The sequence below is a fragment of the Marmota flaviventris genome, chromosome 19, assembly GCF_047511675.1.
Source record: "Marmota flaviventris isolate mMarFla1 chromosome 19, mMarFla1.hap1, whole genome shotgun sequence".
In the NCBI taxonomy this organism is placed as follows: domain Eukaryota; kingdom Metazoa; phylum Chordata; class Mammalia; order Rodentia; family Sciuridae; genus Marmota; species Marmota flaviventris.
The window spans coordinates 32,937,756-32,953,948 of NC_092516.1; the positions used below are offsets into that span (position 1 = coordinate 32,937,756).

At 39.7% G+C, this 16,193-nt stretch overlaps 1 protein-coding gene and 1 non-coding gene across 3 annotated transcripts in view; both read right to left on the reverse strand.

The window, feature by feature from the left end:
- Positions 1-16,193, reverse strand: part of Lmtk2 (lemur tyrosine kinase 2) — a 91,407-nt gene that overhangs the window by 38,623 nt on the left and 36,591 nt on the right. For both annotated transcript variants that reach the window (XM_071605807.1, XM_071605806.1), the window contains exons 5-6: positions 14,027-14,145; positions 9,160-9,247 (exon numbers count right to left, since the gene is read on the reverse strand). In XM_071605807.1, coding sequence (XP_071461908.1) covers positions 9,160-9,247; positions 14,027-14,145 — 207 coding nt within the window. The remainder of the gene's footprint in view (positions 1-9,159; positions 9,248-14,026; positions 14,146-16,193) is intronic.
- LOC114106382 (U6 spliceosomal RNA) lies at positions 11,733-11,843 on the reverse strand. Its single transcript, XR_003585180.1, has one exon. It is a non-coding gene; the product is annotated as a U6 spliceosomal RNA (small nuclear RNA).

The following is a 16,193-nucleotide window of genomic DNA, read 5'->3' on the forward strand; positions in this document are numbered from 1 at the left end:
TCAAGAATATCTGCTTATTAAGTGGGAAGGAGGAGGAAGGCCTCGGAGAAGTTCAAATGACAACCCCCAGAGTAAGAGGTGACAACCATTTCCTCAAAGCAGTTCCATCCCAGCATTTTAATTGAAGTCTCACAATGATAAATTTAGAAATAAATCTGATTTCAAACTTTTATTGAGCTTTTTTTTTATTACTTCATTACTCTGTGTATTAAACTTTACAAGACAACTAAGTTGGGAAAATACTATTTTATTCTTTAAGCAAATACAATCTGATTATGTTTAAAGTTATGTCTTCATATGGCAATACAATATATTTTACATCAAGAACAGGGGGTCTGAGCTGGGCACAGTGGTGCACACCTGTAATCCCAATAGCTCAGGAGGCTGAGGCAGGAGGACTGAGAGTTTAAAGTCAGCCTCAGTGACTTAGTGAGGTCCTAAACAGCTCAGCAGGAGAGCACTTGCCTAGCATGTGTGAGGCACTGGGTTTAAAAAAAGGTGGTGGTGGGGGGTGTGGCTCAGTGGTTTAATGCCCCTGTATCCAATCCCTAGCACCCCCCCCCCCAAAAAAAAAAAAAAAAGAAATGGAGGTCTAAAGTATTCTGTGTATATGTGTGTGTGTGTGTGTGTGTGTGTGTTGCTGGGGACTGAACCCAAGGTCTTGTACATGCGAGGCAAGCACTCTACCAATTGAGCTATATCCCCAGCCCGGGGTTCTAAATTATTCTAAAACTCAAAAGTTGTCACCTGCATCTCAGAGGGTGTTTCTCCAGAGATCCTTCACATTATTAGTGCCATTCCACAGAAACACAATGCAAGCAGATATACAATTTTAAATTATAGTGGCAATACCAAAGTCATAAGGAAATAAAAAGCAGATAAATGTAACTTTAGTAATATACTGTACTTGACCCAATAAATCCAATATAATATTTTTACATGTAATCAACATTTTAAAATTACTGAAGTTGGGCCAGCCATGATGGCACATGCCTATAATCTCAGCGACTTGGAGACTGAAGCAGACAGAAGGATCTCAAGTTTAAGGCAAGCCTGGGAAGCTCAGCGGCACAGCTCCCCTGGGTTCTATTGCCAGTACCAGGAAAGAAAGGGAAAGGAGAAAAGAAAAGGGCTGGGGACCTAGCTGGATGGCAGAGTACTTGCCAGCACATGTGAGGCCCTGTATTCAATCCCAAGTCCAAAACAAAACAAAACAAACAACAACAGCAGCAACAAAAAAGAACAATGAAATTTTAACTTTCTCTTTTGTACTAAACCTTCAAAACCTGATAAGCATTTTGCAGGCCACAGCACACCATCCAGCCAAGCCATGTCCAAGTCTCACAGGACAGCCACAGTGCTCAGGAGCACAAGGGAAGCCACATGCCAAGACAACCACTTCCACGGCGCCTCCACCCTGTGCTCCTGCTCTGGGCTGCACAAAGGTGCTGTGAGCAGTGACAAGCTGTCACGGCAATGACAGGAGGGGAGGGTGGCCACAGGAAGCTGGTGGAGGAAGAACCAAGGAGCAGATGCAGGGTGGGCATGAGGCAAGTAGAAGGGTAGATAGGAAAGGCCTGGCCACAACAGTCAGGGCTGCCTATCACAGAGGGCCAGGACGTGCTGCCCAAGTAACAGCCAGGCATTGAAGGGAAAAGGCCCCTGAGAGGCACCAGAACTGGGCCAGGCCAGGGACTAGGAATATGCCCTCTCCAGCTGGTCACCCCACCCCCCCACTCCCAAGCTTGATAGGGCCACCAGCAGTCAACACAAACATCCATTTGCTGGCTAGAAGTTGGACTCTGATCACCTGCTCCTCTGACCTCCTTATATCTGTTTCACTGTGACTCCACGTGCCTGCTTTTCTAACTGAACTCCACAGGGTTAGGGACATGTAGTTCCTCTGTATGCTCAGCATCTGGAAGAGTCCCTGGTGCATGGGCTTCATGACCACAGTTATAAATAAGAGACATCCACTAATGAGGCATTTTCTGTATAAAAGGGCACAGGACAGAACCAGCCACCAGTTAAAAGCCCCACCTCAGCACTAGTAATACGCGCCCTTGTGCAAGTCAAGTGCATAAAGGATGATCAGAAAGCAGGACCTGAGGACACACAGACCTGGGCAGGATTCTTCAACAAGTCCTTTCATCTGACTCAGCCTCCTACCTCACCCAGCTGTCAGAAGACGCCTGAAATGAGTGACGAAGACCCAACACACTACATGAGGCTGGCACAGCAGCATCACCCAAGGCAGGACCTTTCCTCCCTACACCCTGTGAAAGCAGCAACCCAGATTCCTTTCAGGTCTGAAAGTCTTGAGCCTTAGCTCCCCTTGGTTCTGCCCAGCCAGTCACCTGGTCTTCACAAGCCCAAAGAAAGCAAATTCCAGAGGAATGTGGGACACATCAAACACCAAGTGGACGTCTCTCCCACTCTCATCTGGTCATTGCTAACTAACTGCTTTCAGAAATTCCCTCACTGCATTAGTGTCCGAACATAGTGAAGGAAGCAGAATACCATATTCAGGAAGAAATCCTTGCAATTATCAGCCCTGGTCTGGAGTCCCGTGATGGAGCTGAAGAACTGCTGACTAGAAAGCAAGCTCACCCTCTGCTCTTCTGACCACCTCAGCATGCAGCTGGTCTCCAGTGGCCATCTCCCTGCCTCCCACCCAATCCTTCCCAGCAGGCCCAACCTGCCTCACCCACCATGGCACCACGCCCCTGTCCCAAGACTCCACCATGCCCCTGCCCCAAGTCTCCATGCTTCAACGGCCAGGTCATCTACTGTTTCCACACTTCCAAACCTGGCTCCTGCAGTTGCTGCCTAAAGAGACTTCGCCCACTCGACCTCCAACCCTCAGAGCAAATGCCAATTCCTGTGCAAAGCCTCCTAACTGCACTAGTCAGGATTTCTATCTTTTGTGCATTCTAAGCAAACGTTTGTTTTAAAGGCTGGGGTCTGGCTCAGTGATAGGGCACTGCATGCCACGTGTGAGGCTCTGAGTTCAATCCTCGGCACCTCGAAAAAACCCCCAAAATACAACAAAACCAAAACCCCTCACTTTTAGTGTACTCTTTCTCACAGCACTTCAGCGTGCTTACTCTGAGACTGGGTGGAGTCTCAGTAGCAGTGTTGTCATTAGCTGTTCAAACCTTTATTTATTAAGTAATTATTGTCCATTAAGCAAATAAAAATAACTAGCACTTATGGAATACTTTCTGTGCTCAATCATTTATTCACCATGTTATTTCATGGGTGAAAGTTCCCAGGTATCTGCTCGGAGGCTTATAGAGGTTAAATAAGCACCCCTGGAGGCAGCCAGGGCTGGGACCAGGCTCCTGACCTCGGTATTCCCTCAGGATCGAGCACAGCTCTTCCTGCTCCACATATGTTCAGTATGTTTTGGTCAATGAGTGACCCTTAACCAAAACAGCCTCATCACCTTGATATCACTGGGAGGCACTGTGTCCCTGTCATGCCTACGGGGTACAGACAACAGGTGCCATCATTGCCACCTCATTTCATAACACGCCCCAGCCACACTACACCCTGGGTGCTGCAAACCAGCTACAAACGCACTTAGCCGAGTTTTTATCACTTTCTAAAGTCAGGATAATGGTTCTGTTTTATACAGAATTACAAGTGTACAAACAGCCTCTCCTTTCTACTTGAGAGCAGCTGCACTGTGATAACAGAAGGGGCCATTATACTTCAATTTCTTCTGGCCTAAAGAACTGAAGATTGCTGGTCCTTCCACTGTGGCTTATGACCAGACCTGAGACCACTGCCCTCTCCATCCCTTGGACCATGGACAGAGGGCAGTTCCTACCTTGGACGAAGTTTACTCTGTTTGGGCTGGCCTGTGTCTGGGCAGGTTCTGGTCGTGTAGGCTGGGAGCAGGGCTAAGTGTCCAAGCAAGGCCCTGGTGTGTCCTGGGGACATCCCTGTACTCTGTTCAAGAGGATGCCTTCTTTGGCTCACCAGGCAATGCCACCTAACTGCCTCAGTAGTCTCTCCACAAGCTGATTCCAGAGTAGCTGGACTTCAAGGCCAGTGATCTGGTCAGTGACCCATCCTTGCTGCTGAAGAACCTGTTGCTCTTGAGGTTTTCTAGGGAAGAGGTGAGAACATGAAGCTGACCCATAGAGAGAAAAGTGACTTCTCACTACTAGGCAAGCTGGAGGGACCTGAGGTTAACAGCTTTTACCCTGGTATGGGACTGCCATGCCAAGCAATGACCAGATATTCCCAAGGGCATACAAGCCTCCTCACAGTACCGATAACACCTGATAGCACCTTAATTGGTAGGTTTTCTTAAAATATGTGATAATAAATGCTTAACATAAAAATCTACCAACTTAGCCATGTCTAAGTGTACGTTCTGTAATGTTAGGTACGTTCACACTCTCGTGTGATAGCACCACTGTCCACGTACAGTACTTTTTAATCTTGCAACTCTGAAACTCTGCATCCATTAAACAACTATTCTCCTCCTTTCCCCCAGCACTTGGCAACCATCCCTCCTTCTACCTTATGTCTCTATGAATTTGACTGTTCTTGGTCCTTCCTGTAAGAGGAATCACATAGAACTTGTCTTCTGCATCTGGCTTATTTCACTTAGCATCCATGCTGTAGCATGTATCAGAATTTCCTTCCTTTTTAAGGCTAAATAATACTCCACTGTCTGTGTATACCCACTCCTCCATGAATGTACACCTGGATTGCTTCCATCTCCGGCCACTATGAATAATCCTGCCATGAACATGAATGTGCAAGTATCCATTCCACTTTCACTTCTTTGGGACTATCCCCAAAAGTGGAAATGCTGGATCGTATAGAAATTCTGCTTTTAGAGGAACAATGACTGTTTTTAAAATTTTATTGTTGGTCAGCCTTCAGGAGTGAACCCTATGTGACTTAGGTGAGTCATGTAAAATAAGTTTTCAGAAATTTCACCTGTTATTCTGGAGGGTTGTATATATAAACTTCACCCCAAAGTATGTAAGCTGAATAATTCTAAGCTAGTTAATATGCATTGAACACTTAGTTACAAGTACCTGGATAATATGTACATATTTAAATCTGAGATCTCTTAAGTACTGGGGGAATTTTACAAGATTGTTAACGAAGAAAATATATATTTATTATGTTTTCCTAAAAACAATGTCTACACAGTGACAAAGATACAAAGAACATTCTAGAATTTTGTCAGTACTGGATCATTTATGGTAATAGTAAAGGAGGTGTGTATTTGTCTATGTTTTAAGTGTTTCGTTTCTTTGTTTTTTTTTAGTTGTAGTTGGATATGGTACGTTTATTTATTTATTTTTATGTGGTGCTGAGGATTGAACCCAGCGCCTTGTACGTGCCAGGCCAGGGCTCTACTGCTAAGCTATAACCCTAGCCCTTAAGTGTTTCTTTATAAAGCAAGTTAAATTACTACTTTCCAAAATAAGAAGCAGCTTCAATAAAAACTAAATTAAAACAGCACTAAAATGAAATCCAACTCCTGAACTCATTCAGGGGAAAACATTAAGCTGTGTTTTATCATTCTAGGAAAAAATTCAATCATATTGTCTACAAAAACTTTCAGGAAGGGACCAGGCACAGTGGTGCAGGCCTGTAATCTCAGGAGACCAAGGAGATTGAGGCAGGAGTTCAAAGCCAGACTTAGCAATTTAGCAAGATCCTATTTCAAAGTTAAAAAAAAAAAAAAAAAAAAAGGTCAGGCACGGTAGCATATGCCTATAATCCCAGTGATTTGGGAGGCTGAGGCAGGAGGATCTCAAGTTCAAAGCCAGCTTTAGTAATTTAGCCACACCCTAGGGAACTCAATGAGACCCACTCTCAAAACAACAACAACAACAAAACTAGGCTGTGTTGCTCAGGGTTAAGCACCTCTGGGTTCAATCCCCTGTACTAAAAATACCAAAAACTAAAATAAAATAAATAAAAAATAAAAAGGGCTGGGGATGTAGCTCAGATGTAGAGTGCTTCTGGGTTCAATACTCAGTGCCAAAATAAAATATCTGAGTTTTATAAACCCTCATTTAGTCTAGACAAAGGTGATACTTCAAAAAGGTGCTGATCCCTACATATTTCTGTTATGTTCAGTCACAAAGAGTGTTTCAACTGTCACTTATAATCAACATTAGGAGCTTAAGGACTGAAGGTGGCATGTTCAACAGAAATGTGGACTTCTGACAAGCAGACCTCTCCTTCACACACTGGTGTGCCTTGGTGGTGTATCTTTTTACTCAGTGCTGTGTCGCACTGGGATTGTCTATATGTTGGTCACCCAGAGCTAAGTGAAAAAGAAACTATTTTCATACCACAATAACCTAGGAACACAAATATCACAGCTCTGATCACACTGAGTCAATTAACACAGAACACCACTTATAGCTCCTTCCTCTTCGTCTTTACGTACCATTTAATACCATACAATGTCTGTCCCATCTACATGAGACATAGAAGACAATGTGTTTTGCCTCCGCATCTTGGAGAAGTCTGTCTGGTACTGCCCCACTATTAAGTATTTAGTATCTAAACACCTTCCACCACGGGATGACCCAAAGAAGTAGGTTTGTTTTTTTGTTTGTTTGTTTGTTTGTTTTGAGAGAGAGAGAGAGAAATTTTTAGTATTTATTTTTAGTTTTCAGTGGACACAACATCTTTATTTTTATGTGGTGCTGAGGATCGAACCCAGCGCCCCGAGCATGCCAGGCAAGTGCGCTACCGCTTACGCTACATTCCCCAGCCCCCAAAGAAGTAGGTTTAATTCCAGTTTTCCTCACAGGGAGGAAACCTCTACAAGGTTCTGCTTTCTTTGGGGCAGAGTTAAAATATTGATTAATTCTAGACTTTGCAAAGTTCAGTATTCATGTTACAAGTTCTAGTGTAGCCACACATAAAATCAAGAAAATTTCTAAAATTCAAACTGGTAGATGGGGAAAACTGAAACAAGAAAAATCAAGCATCCAAAAGAAGGCAAAAAAAGAAAACTCGGTAGGAGGAAGGAAAAATAATAGAAATAGGCAGAGAATTTTCCAAATATCTCATTAACTATAATAAATGTAAACAGACTACATGTTCCATTTCAAGTGACCAAGATTGCAAGATTAATAAAAATTTTAACAAAAAGCTATTTATGACAGAAGTAAACTAGCCCCTCCCCCAAAAAAAGATTAATAAAGAACCTAACCAAACAGGTCAACTCTGCCCATCAGAATGTTGGCATAACTAGATTAACAACAGGCTGTGTTGTTAGTAATGCTTTTAACCTTAAAGAGAACCCCACCACAATGATTAAAAACTTCAAATCATATAAAATCATCATAAATTTGTTTCCCTTACACAACAAAGAATCAAAATGTATAAACAGAACAATGAAAATTCATCGTTGAGGGGGGAGATTTTTATGACTCTCTTAGTAACTGACAGAAAATTGACTCAAACCCCTTTACCCCCTCAAAAAAAAAAAAAATTAAAAGGGTGTAGGAGATTTGAACCTCACAAATTTGAATCCAAAGCTCCATCAACAACACTATATGAAAATATACCACAATACATGTTTGTGAGTGTGCACAGGTGCACACACCAGCACATAGAAACAAAAATCACTGACCCCAGAATGAAAATGGACGTGGTCTGGAACAGAGCGCAGCTGACACAGAGCCAACTCGGAAGCTGAGCGAAAGCTACTTTACTGCTGTGAGCGCAGGTGTGGGGACTCAGGGTCACAGGCAGAATCCAAAAAAAAGCTCATACATCAAGCTTACTAATTGATTTTCCTTTGGAATTAACCATCTTTGCCAATGAGAGAGATATGCAAATCGCATGCAGGAATTAAAGAAAAAATTTACCATGTTTATTGCACTCTTTCTACTGTAACTGCTGGAAATGCTATCTGAATTAATTGGAGATTTATTTGGGGGACTCCCAAGTTTCTGAGCACAGGCAAGAAGCTTAAATGTTCTGAAAACTGAGATGATACAAAAAAAATCAATTAAAACCTAGAAAATTCAATTAACATCTTCCACAGTTTTTGGAAAATAACAATTATGTGTTAAAAATAGATTTGAGAGAAGATGAAATATCCTGCACAAGGGAAGAGCTGTTTATAGGAAACTTTCATGTAGAAATTACTATTAAAATTATTCACAAAATGTACAAAACACCAATCAATCCCCATGAGTAATACTATGCTAAAAGATAAAAAAATATATTTATGTAATTTTTTTTGGGGGGGGAGTGAATCCAGGGGCTCTCAACCACTGAGCCACATCCTCAGCTCTATTTTTGTTTTTTATTTAGAGACAGGGTCTCATTGAGTTGCTTAGCACCTCACTGTTGCTGAGGCTGGCTCTGAACTCTCAATCCTCCTGTCTCAGCCTCCTGAGCCGCTGGGATTACAGGTGTGGGCCACCGCACCTAGCTTTATCTAAATTTGTAAAACTGCTGATGTTATATACCTTCATTATTCTCAACAACTGACACAGATCATAGATGTTTTATTGGTAAGGAATATTCTTGGGTTTCCTATGTAGAAAATTCAAATTTTACAAATGTCTCGTTGAAGTGAAGATCTTAAGCTCTGACTCAGCCAAATACTTGATACACAACATTTTTCTTAAACCCCTTGAGCTTTATTTTAATCATAAGTAAAGATTGGACAAATATTCATATCTAACACAAGGGTCTTTACTGAATATGATACTATAAGTAAACAGCACAGTGTTTGGAGTACAATGAAACACTCACCTAGGTGTAAGTTAATATCAAAGGTAATGAATCAATACATCACAAAGTTCTTCAAATTTAGAACAGACATGAAAGCAGCCCCAAACCCCCCATTTTATATCTGTCAAAAACATCTGACTGCCAGGTATGGTGGTACATACCTATAATCACAGGGACTCGGGAGACTAGGTAGAAGAATAGTAAGTTCAAAGCCAGCCTCAGCAACTTGGCAAGATCCTGATTCAAAACCAAATGGGCTGGGGATAGAGTTCAGTAGAAAAGCACCCCTGGTTCCATCCCCAGAACCACAAAAGAAAGAAAAGGAAGGAGGGAAGGAGGGAAGGAAGGAAAACAAATCCATGTGGATATAACCATTCAAACCTTCAACTGGAATCTCTACTAAAAACTTACCAAGTCGCAGAATTCAAACACCAGAAGATAGGGAATGGCTTCTACACATTGTCCAACACACTGAAGAATATTTGGATGTTGAAGAATACTAGTAAAAATAAAAGTCATGGTATTGTTCATCAGGAAGTATGCTTCAAAAACTAATAAATAGTACTAGTAATTCAATTTTTCACATTTATGATGATTTAAATACAGCATGACAAAGTAAAAAGATCTCTTATATGTAACAGATGCAGATTATTACCTAATGATTAAATAATCCAAACCCAATCAAGTATTTTCTCAAATTAAAAAAAGAACTCCTAACATACATTTTTCTTCAGTAATTTAAGTTCGGAGACAATATTCTGAGGCAGCATTTAAAAAAAAGGCAGACAAATACACAAATTCAAAAAGCATTTCTATCTGAATATTAAATAACTCAAGTCTCTCCTTTGGCCATCTAGTTTATACACCATTTCTATAAATTTTCACAGTATATACAAACTCTTTTGGGGAAATAATTTTTCCAAAAGAAAAATAAAGTTAAATAAATGACAGGTCAAAATAATTTTTAAAAAATACTCATTCTGAAATGATTATGAGTTTATAGGAAACTGCAAAGTCAGTATAAGAGGTCTGGTGCCCCTCACCCAGTCTCTTGCACTGGGACATCTGACACAATACCTACAGCACAACAGCAAAACCAGGAAACTGCCTTGTGATGAAGCATCATGTGCACATAGCTCCACGCCAGGTCACATGTGCACATTCTTGTGACCACCACCTCAAAAGAGATGCAGAACTAGTCCATCGGCACAAAGATCTGCGCTACACATTCATTTTGTCCCCTAGCAACCATTTATCTGTCTTCCATTTCTATAATGTTCTCATTATAGAAATATAGGTTGAGCCTCCTTTATCCAAAATAACTGGGACCAGAGATGTTTCACATTTCTTTGAAGTTTGGAATATCTGCATGTACACAGTGAGACTTAAGTTTCAACAAAGCTTCATTTACGGTTCCACACTCACCACACACACCCTGCCACTGTCATATGGTTAGGTGTGGAATTTTCCATCGGCAGCATCATACTTGGTTGGTACTCTGCAAGTTTCAGATTTTGGAACATTTTGGATTTCTGATTAGGGATGTTCAGCCTGTATTATGTAAATGGAATCATACAGTATGTGGCCTTTTGAGACTGATTTTCTCACTCAACATAATCCCCTTGGGATCATCCAAGCTGCAGCACACATCAGCAGTTCATTCCTTTCAATGGCTGAGCAGTATTACACTGTATGGATATACCACCGTTTGTTTACCCATTCATCTACTGAAGGATATTGTCAATTTTCCAATTTTTTGCTAATACAAATAAAGGTGCTTTGACTCTCACAGAAGGGTTGTTGGGCAGACATTAAGTTTTCATTTCTCTGGAATAAATGCCCATGTGTATAACTTCTGGGTTATACAAGGTGATCGTTAATTTTATGTGTCAGTTTGGCCGGGCCATAGTGCCTAGATAATTTGGTCAAACATTATTCAGGACAGTTTCTGAGAAGGTGTTTTTGGATGAGATTATCATTTAAATCAGAGGACTCTCAGTAAAGCAGGTCCCTCTATAATGTGAGTGGGCCTCAGCCATTTAGCTGAAACCCTTGTAGAAAAAAGAATACCCTCTCCCATGGAAGAAGGAATTCTGCCAGCACACAGCTTTGAGACTTGAACCCTAATATCAGCTCTTCCTGGGTCTCCAATCTGCTGGCCACACTGCAGATTCACAAATGCATGAATCAATTCCTAAAAATCAACCTCTCCATGTATATAACATTCCCCCATATCCACAGGCTATGCTTTCACACACACAGCCAAGGGTTAAAATTATCTGGAGGAAAAAACTGCATCTGTATTGAAGATTACAGTCTTTTTTTATTGCCATTAATACTAAACAAGACAGTACCACAATTGTGACCAGCATTGGATATTATGTCATCTACAGATGATTCAAAATATACAGGAGGATATGCATACAGTATATTCAAACAATCTTCATTTTAGGTAAAGGACATGAGCATCCTCAGAATTTGGTACCCATGGGGGTGGGGGCACTGGAACTGATCTCCTCAGATGCTGAGGACAACTGTATACACACCCCAGCAATGTATGAAGTCTAGTGTCCCCACATCTTCCCAGCATTTGGTATTGTCACTACATTTTCACTTCAGCTTTTCTAAAGTGATATCTCATTGTGATATTAATTACTTTAGTAGCCAGTGATGCTGAATGTCTTCATGTGGTAACTTGCTATCCACATTACCTCTTTGGTAAAATGTCTCTCAAAGTCTTTTGATATTATTCTAATTGGATTGTTGTTACTTTTTGTTTCCTATTGAATTTTATTTTATTTATTTATTTTTTGGTACCCGGGATTGAACTCAGGAGCACTCGACCACTGAGCCACATCACACCCCCATCCCTATTTTGTATTTTATTTAGAGACAGGGTCTCACTGAGTTGCTTAGCGCCTCGCTTTTGCTGAGGCTGGCTTTGAACTTGAGATCTTCCTGTCTCAGCCTCCCGAGCCACTGGGATTACAGGCGTGCACCACTGCGCCCCGCTCCTGTCATCCTTGTACCTGGGGCCATGCTACTCTTCTCTGAATCATTTCAATTTTTAGTATATATGCTGCTGAAGTGAGCATATAATAACCTTATAGTTAACCTTATAATAAATATGTGTTTTAAAAATCTTACTGGGATTTTGATAGAAAATGCAATAACTTATATATCAGTTTGTGAAGAACTTCACTACATTGAGTCTTCCAATCCATTAACGTGGTCTGTTTTTCCGTTTATTTAGATCTTTGAATTCTTTCATCAGCTCTTTGTAGTTTTCAACACAGAAGTCCTACACATGTACCCAGGCATTTATTTTTGTGCAAGTGTGAATGTTATTTTTGATATTATTATTATTATTGGTAATAGGGACTAAACACAGGGGCACTTTACCAATGAGCTACATCCCCAACCCTTTTTTTATTTTCATTTTAAGTCAGGGTCTTGCTAAATTGTTGAAGCTGGCCCTCAATTTGGGATCCTCACAAGTCGCTGGGATTACAAGCGTGTACCACCACACCCGATTTTGGTTTTCCCATGTTCATTGCTAGTTTATAGAAACAAAATTGACTTTTAAAGCTGTTTTAACAGTGCATAGGATTAAACTCAGAGCCTGAAGCATGCTAGACAAGAACTCTCTCACTGACCTACATCCGAGTCCCCAAATGATTTTTTTATGTTGATCTTATATCCTGCAACTTAGTTCTGGGAGAGCTTTGTTGTGTAGATTCCTTGGGATTTTCTACATAACTCATGTCATCTACAAATAATGACAGTTTTGTTTTTCCTTTCTGATCCATATGCCTTTATTTCCTTTTCCAGCTCTCCTGAGTTAGTTACAGTTTCTGGTATTATGATGAATAACAGCAGTAAGAGCAAATATCCACGTGTGGTCCTGAACAAGGGAGTAAAAAGCTTTCAGTCTTTTACCATTAATCATGATGCCAGATGTAGCAATTTTTATAGGACTCTTTATCAAGTTGAGGAAGTTCGGCTATAATTTTATTCATTCTGTTGTTCCTTCTTCCTTGTGTTTTGAGAGTTCTTTTTTAATTATTTATTTTCTGTTGAGAAAAATTTCTTTTGCTTTCTTTTAGGGTAAGTTTGTTGCTAATAATCTCTTTTAGCTTTCCTTTGTTTGACAATGGGCTGATATTCTCTTCATTTCTAACACATATTTTCTCTGGACATATAATTTCACAGTTCTTTCTTTCAGTACTTGAAAAATGCCACCCTGTTTCCTTCTGCCCTCCAGGATTTCCAAGGAGGTCCGTGTCATTCAAACTGCTTTTCCTCTCTCAGTAAAGTGCAACTTCTCTCTCCTACTTTCAAGAGCTTCTGTCTTTAGTTTTTAAAAAGTTTGTGTTTATCCTGTTTGGGACTTGCTCTTGAATCTATAGATTTTGTCTTTTCCAAATCTGGGGAATTCTGAGCTATTATTTCTTTGAATACCTTTTCAGCCCCATCTCTTTTCATTCTGGGAAATCTATGACATGAATGTTAATTTTTGTTGTTGTTATAGTTCTCTGTGTCCCTGAGGCTTGATTTTTTTTTAAGTCTATTTTCTTTCTGTTGTCCAAATTGGGCAATGCTTATTATCTTCAGCTTCACTGATTCTTTCCTCTGTCCTCCCTATTCTGCTGCTGAGATCATTCACTGAGTTTTAAATTTCAGCTATATTTTTCAGTTCTATAATTTCCACTGAGGTCTCCTTTATGTCTTCATTTCTTTGCTGAGACTCTGACTTTTTTGTTCCCTGAAGCGTTTCTATAATGATTGTAATGATTGCTTTAAAGTCCTTGCCAGATAATTCTTGCCACTCTATCACCTCAGTGTTGGTGTCTCTGCCTTCTCTTATTCAAGTTGAGTTTCCTTGGTTCTTAGAATGAATAAATGATTTTCAACTGAAATGTAGACAACTGAGGTTTTGTGAGACTCTGATGTCTTAGAGTCTTATTTAAACATGCATGCATGCAGAAACCTCAAAGCAGTTTTAAACACTTGATTTTGTGTGGGCTGGGGTAGAGTGCAGGGGGTACTGGGGATTGAACCCAGGGCACACTACCACTGGGCTACACCCCCAGCCCTTTTTATTATGTTTTGAGACATCGTCTCACTAAGTTGCTGAGGCTGGTCTTCAACTCGTGATGCTCATGCCCCAGCCCCCTGAGTATCTGGGATTACAGGAGTGTGCCACTGTGCCTGGCTAAACACTTGATTTTCAAAAGACCACAGACTGTTTACAGAACAAATGTTAAGCCTTACTTACTAGTAAGGTTCTCCATTTTTCAAAAAAACATCTTGTTCCTTTGGGCTTGCACTTGCTTTTAGCTCCTTCACTATTACTCTTGCCACACTGGTACCTGTGTAAATCTCTCCAAGAAGAACCTAAAACCAAAGAACAAGTTTGGTTTTTTTTTGTTATTTTCATCAAAATGGTAAGAAAGAATACCTCATTTACCATGAAATGCAAAACAAGAAAATAAATTAAGCAACGACTAGATGGCCTTCTACTACTTTACATACCATCTCACAAAAGCTTAGAAAACTTAAAGAATTTTTCTTCAATAAAAGGGCCAGTTTAGGGGCTGGGGTCGTAGCTCAGTTAGTAGTGTGTTTGCCTTGCATGTGTGAGGCCCTGGGTTCGAATCTCAGCACCACATAAAAACAAATAAATAAAATAAAGGTATTGTGTAAAAAAGGGGGGGAGCAATTTAAACTATTTATTAGAAATTATCAACATTCACATATTTTACACATATTTCTTTTCTGTATATTTAAAAATTCATTTGTATTTTTATGAAAACAAACCATGACATTACAGAAGAGCAATTTATAAGTTCAAATCAAACACAACTCAAATGTTTCTCAAAACACTTTCAACTAGATTGTTATTTAGCCTGCTACAAACATGAGGAAGTTAACTGACAGCCAGCCAACGTACAATCACTGCACTGAAACTTAAAAAATCCATGGTATTCTAATAATACCAGGCCCTTCTCTTGTACCAAAGCTTCAATCGAAACACACATAAAAAACACTCCACTGAAATTATCAGAATACAAGGTAAGAATGAGCTACTTTATATAAGAACTAGCTATAAGAGAAATATTAAATATAACACAAGTCAGTGCAGAGGCATTCAAAAATCCATATTTTGCCATTTTAAACTGAAGGAGTAAAGGTTTTTATTATTTCTAAAAAATGACCAAAACTAAATGACTTCCTTTAAAAGAGTTTTTAATCTTTATAAAATATATTAATTTTTTTAAAAATATTTATTTATTGTTTAGTTTTCGGCAGAAATAACATCTTTGTTTGTATGTGGTGCTGAGGATTGAACCCAGGTCGCACGCATGCCAGGCGAGCGCACTACCGCTTGAGCCACATCCTCAGCCCTAAAATATATTAATTTTAATGTCCTGGAAACAGTAATATCTTGAACAGAGCTCAATGTGTTTATCAGGAATATAAGGGCAGAAAAGTGATGAGAATGGGAAATTCTGATAATTAAATAAGTCATATTCTTTGTTTTAAATAGTTAATGCGGGGATGGGGTTGTGGCTCAATGGAGGCACAACCTTGCACGTGTGAGGCACTGGGTTCGATCCTCAGCAGCACATAAAAATAAAGGTATTGTGTCCATCTACATCTAAAAAATATTTTAAAAAATAGTTAATGAATGTATAAGCAGCATATCATACAATATCAATTTCAACTACTCCATTCAAAATAGCCTCAAAAAATATAAAATGCTTGGGAATCAATCTAACAAAAGAGGTGAAAGACGTCTACAATGAAAACTACAGAACACTAAAGAAGGAAATTGAAGAACTTAGATAATGGAACATCTCCCTGCTCTTGGATAGGCAGAGTTGTCAAAACGGCCATACTACCAAAACTGTTGAACAGATTTAATGCAATTCCTATTAAAACCCCAATGACATTCTTCATAGAACTAGAAAAAGCAATTTTTGAAATTAATTTGGAAAAATAAGAGACCAAGAACAGCCAAAGCAATCCTTAGCAAAAAAAAAAAAAAAAAAAAGAAAGAAAAAGAAAAGAAATGAAGCAGGAAACATCATAACACCAGACCTTCAACTACACTATACAGCAATAGTAACAAACACAGCATAGTATTGGCACCAAAATAGACATGTAGACCAATGGTACAGAAGACACAGACTGACCCACATGAATATAGTTACCTCATACTAGATAAAGGTTCCAAAAACATATAGTGGAGATATATAAAAGATAGCCTCTTCAACAAATGGTGCAGGGAAAACTGGAAATCCATATGTGGCAAAATGAAATTAAACCTTTATATCTCTCTTTTTAAATATTTATTTATTTATTTATTTTTTAGTTTTCGGCAGACACAACATCTTTGTTTGTATGTGGTGCTGAGGATCGAACCCGGGCCGCACGCATGC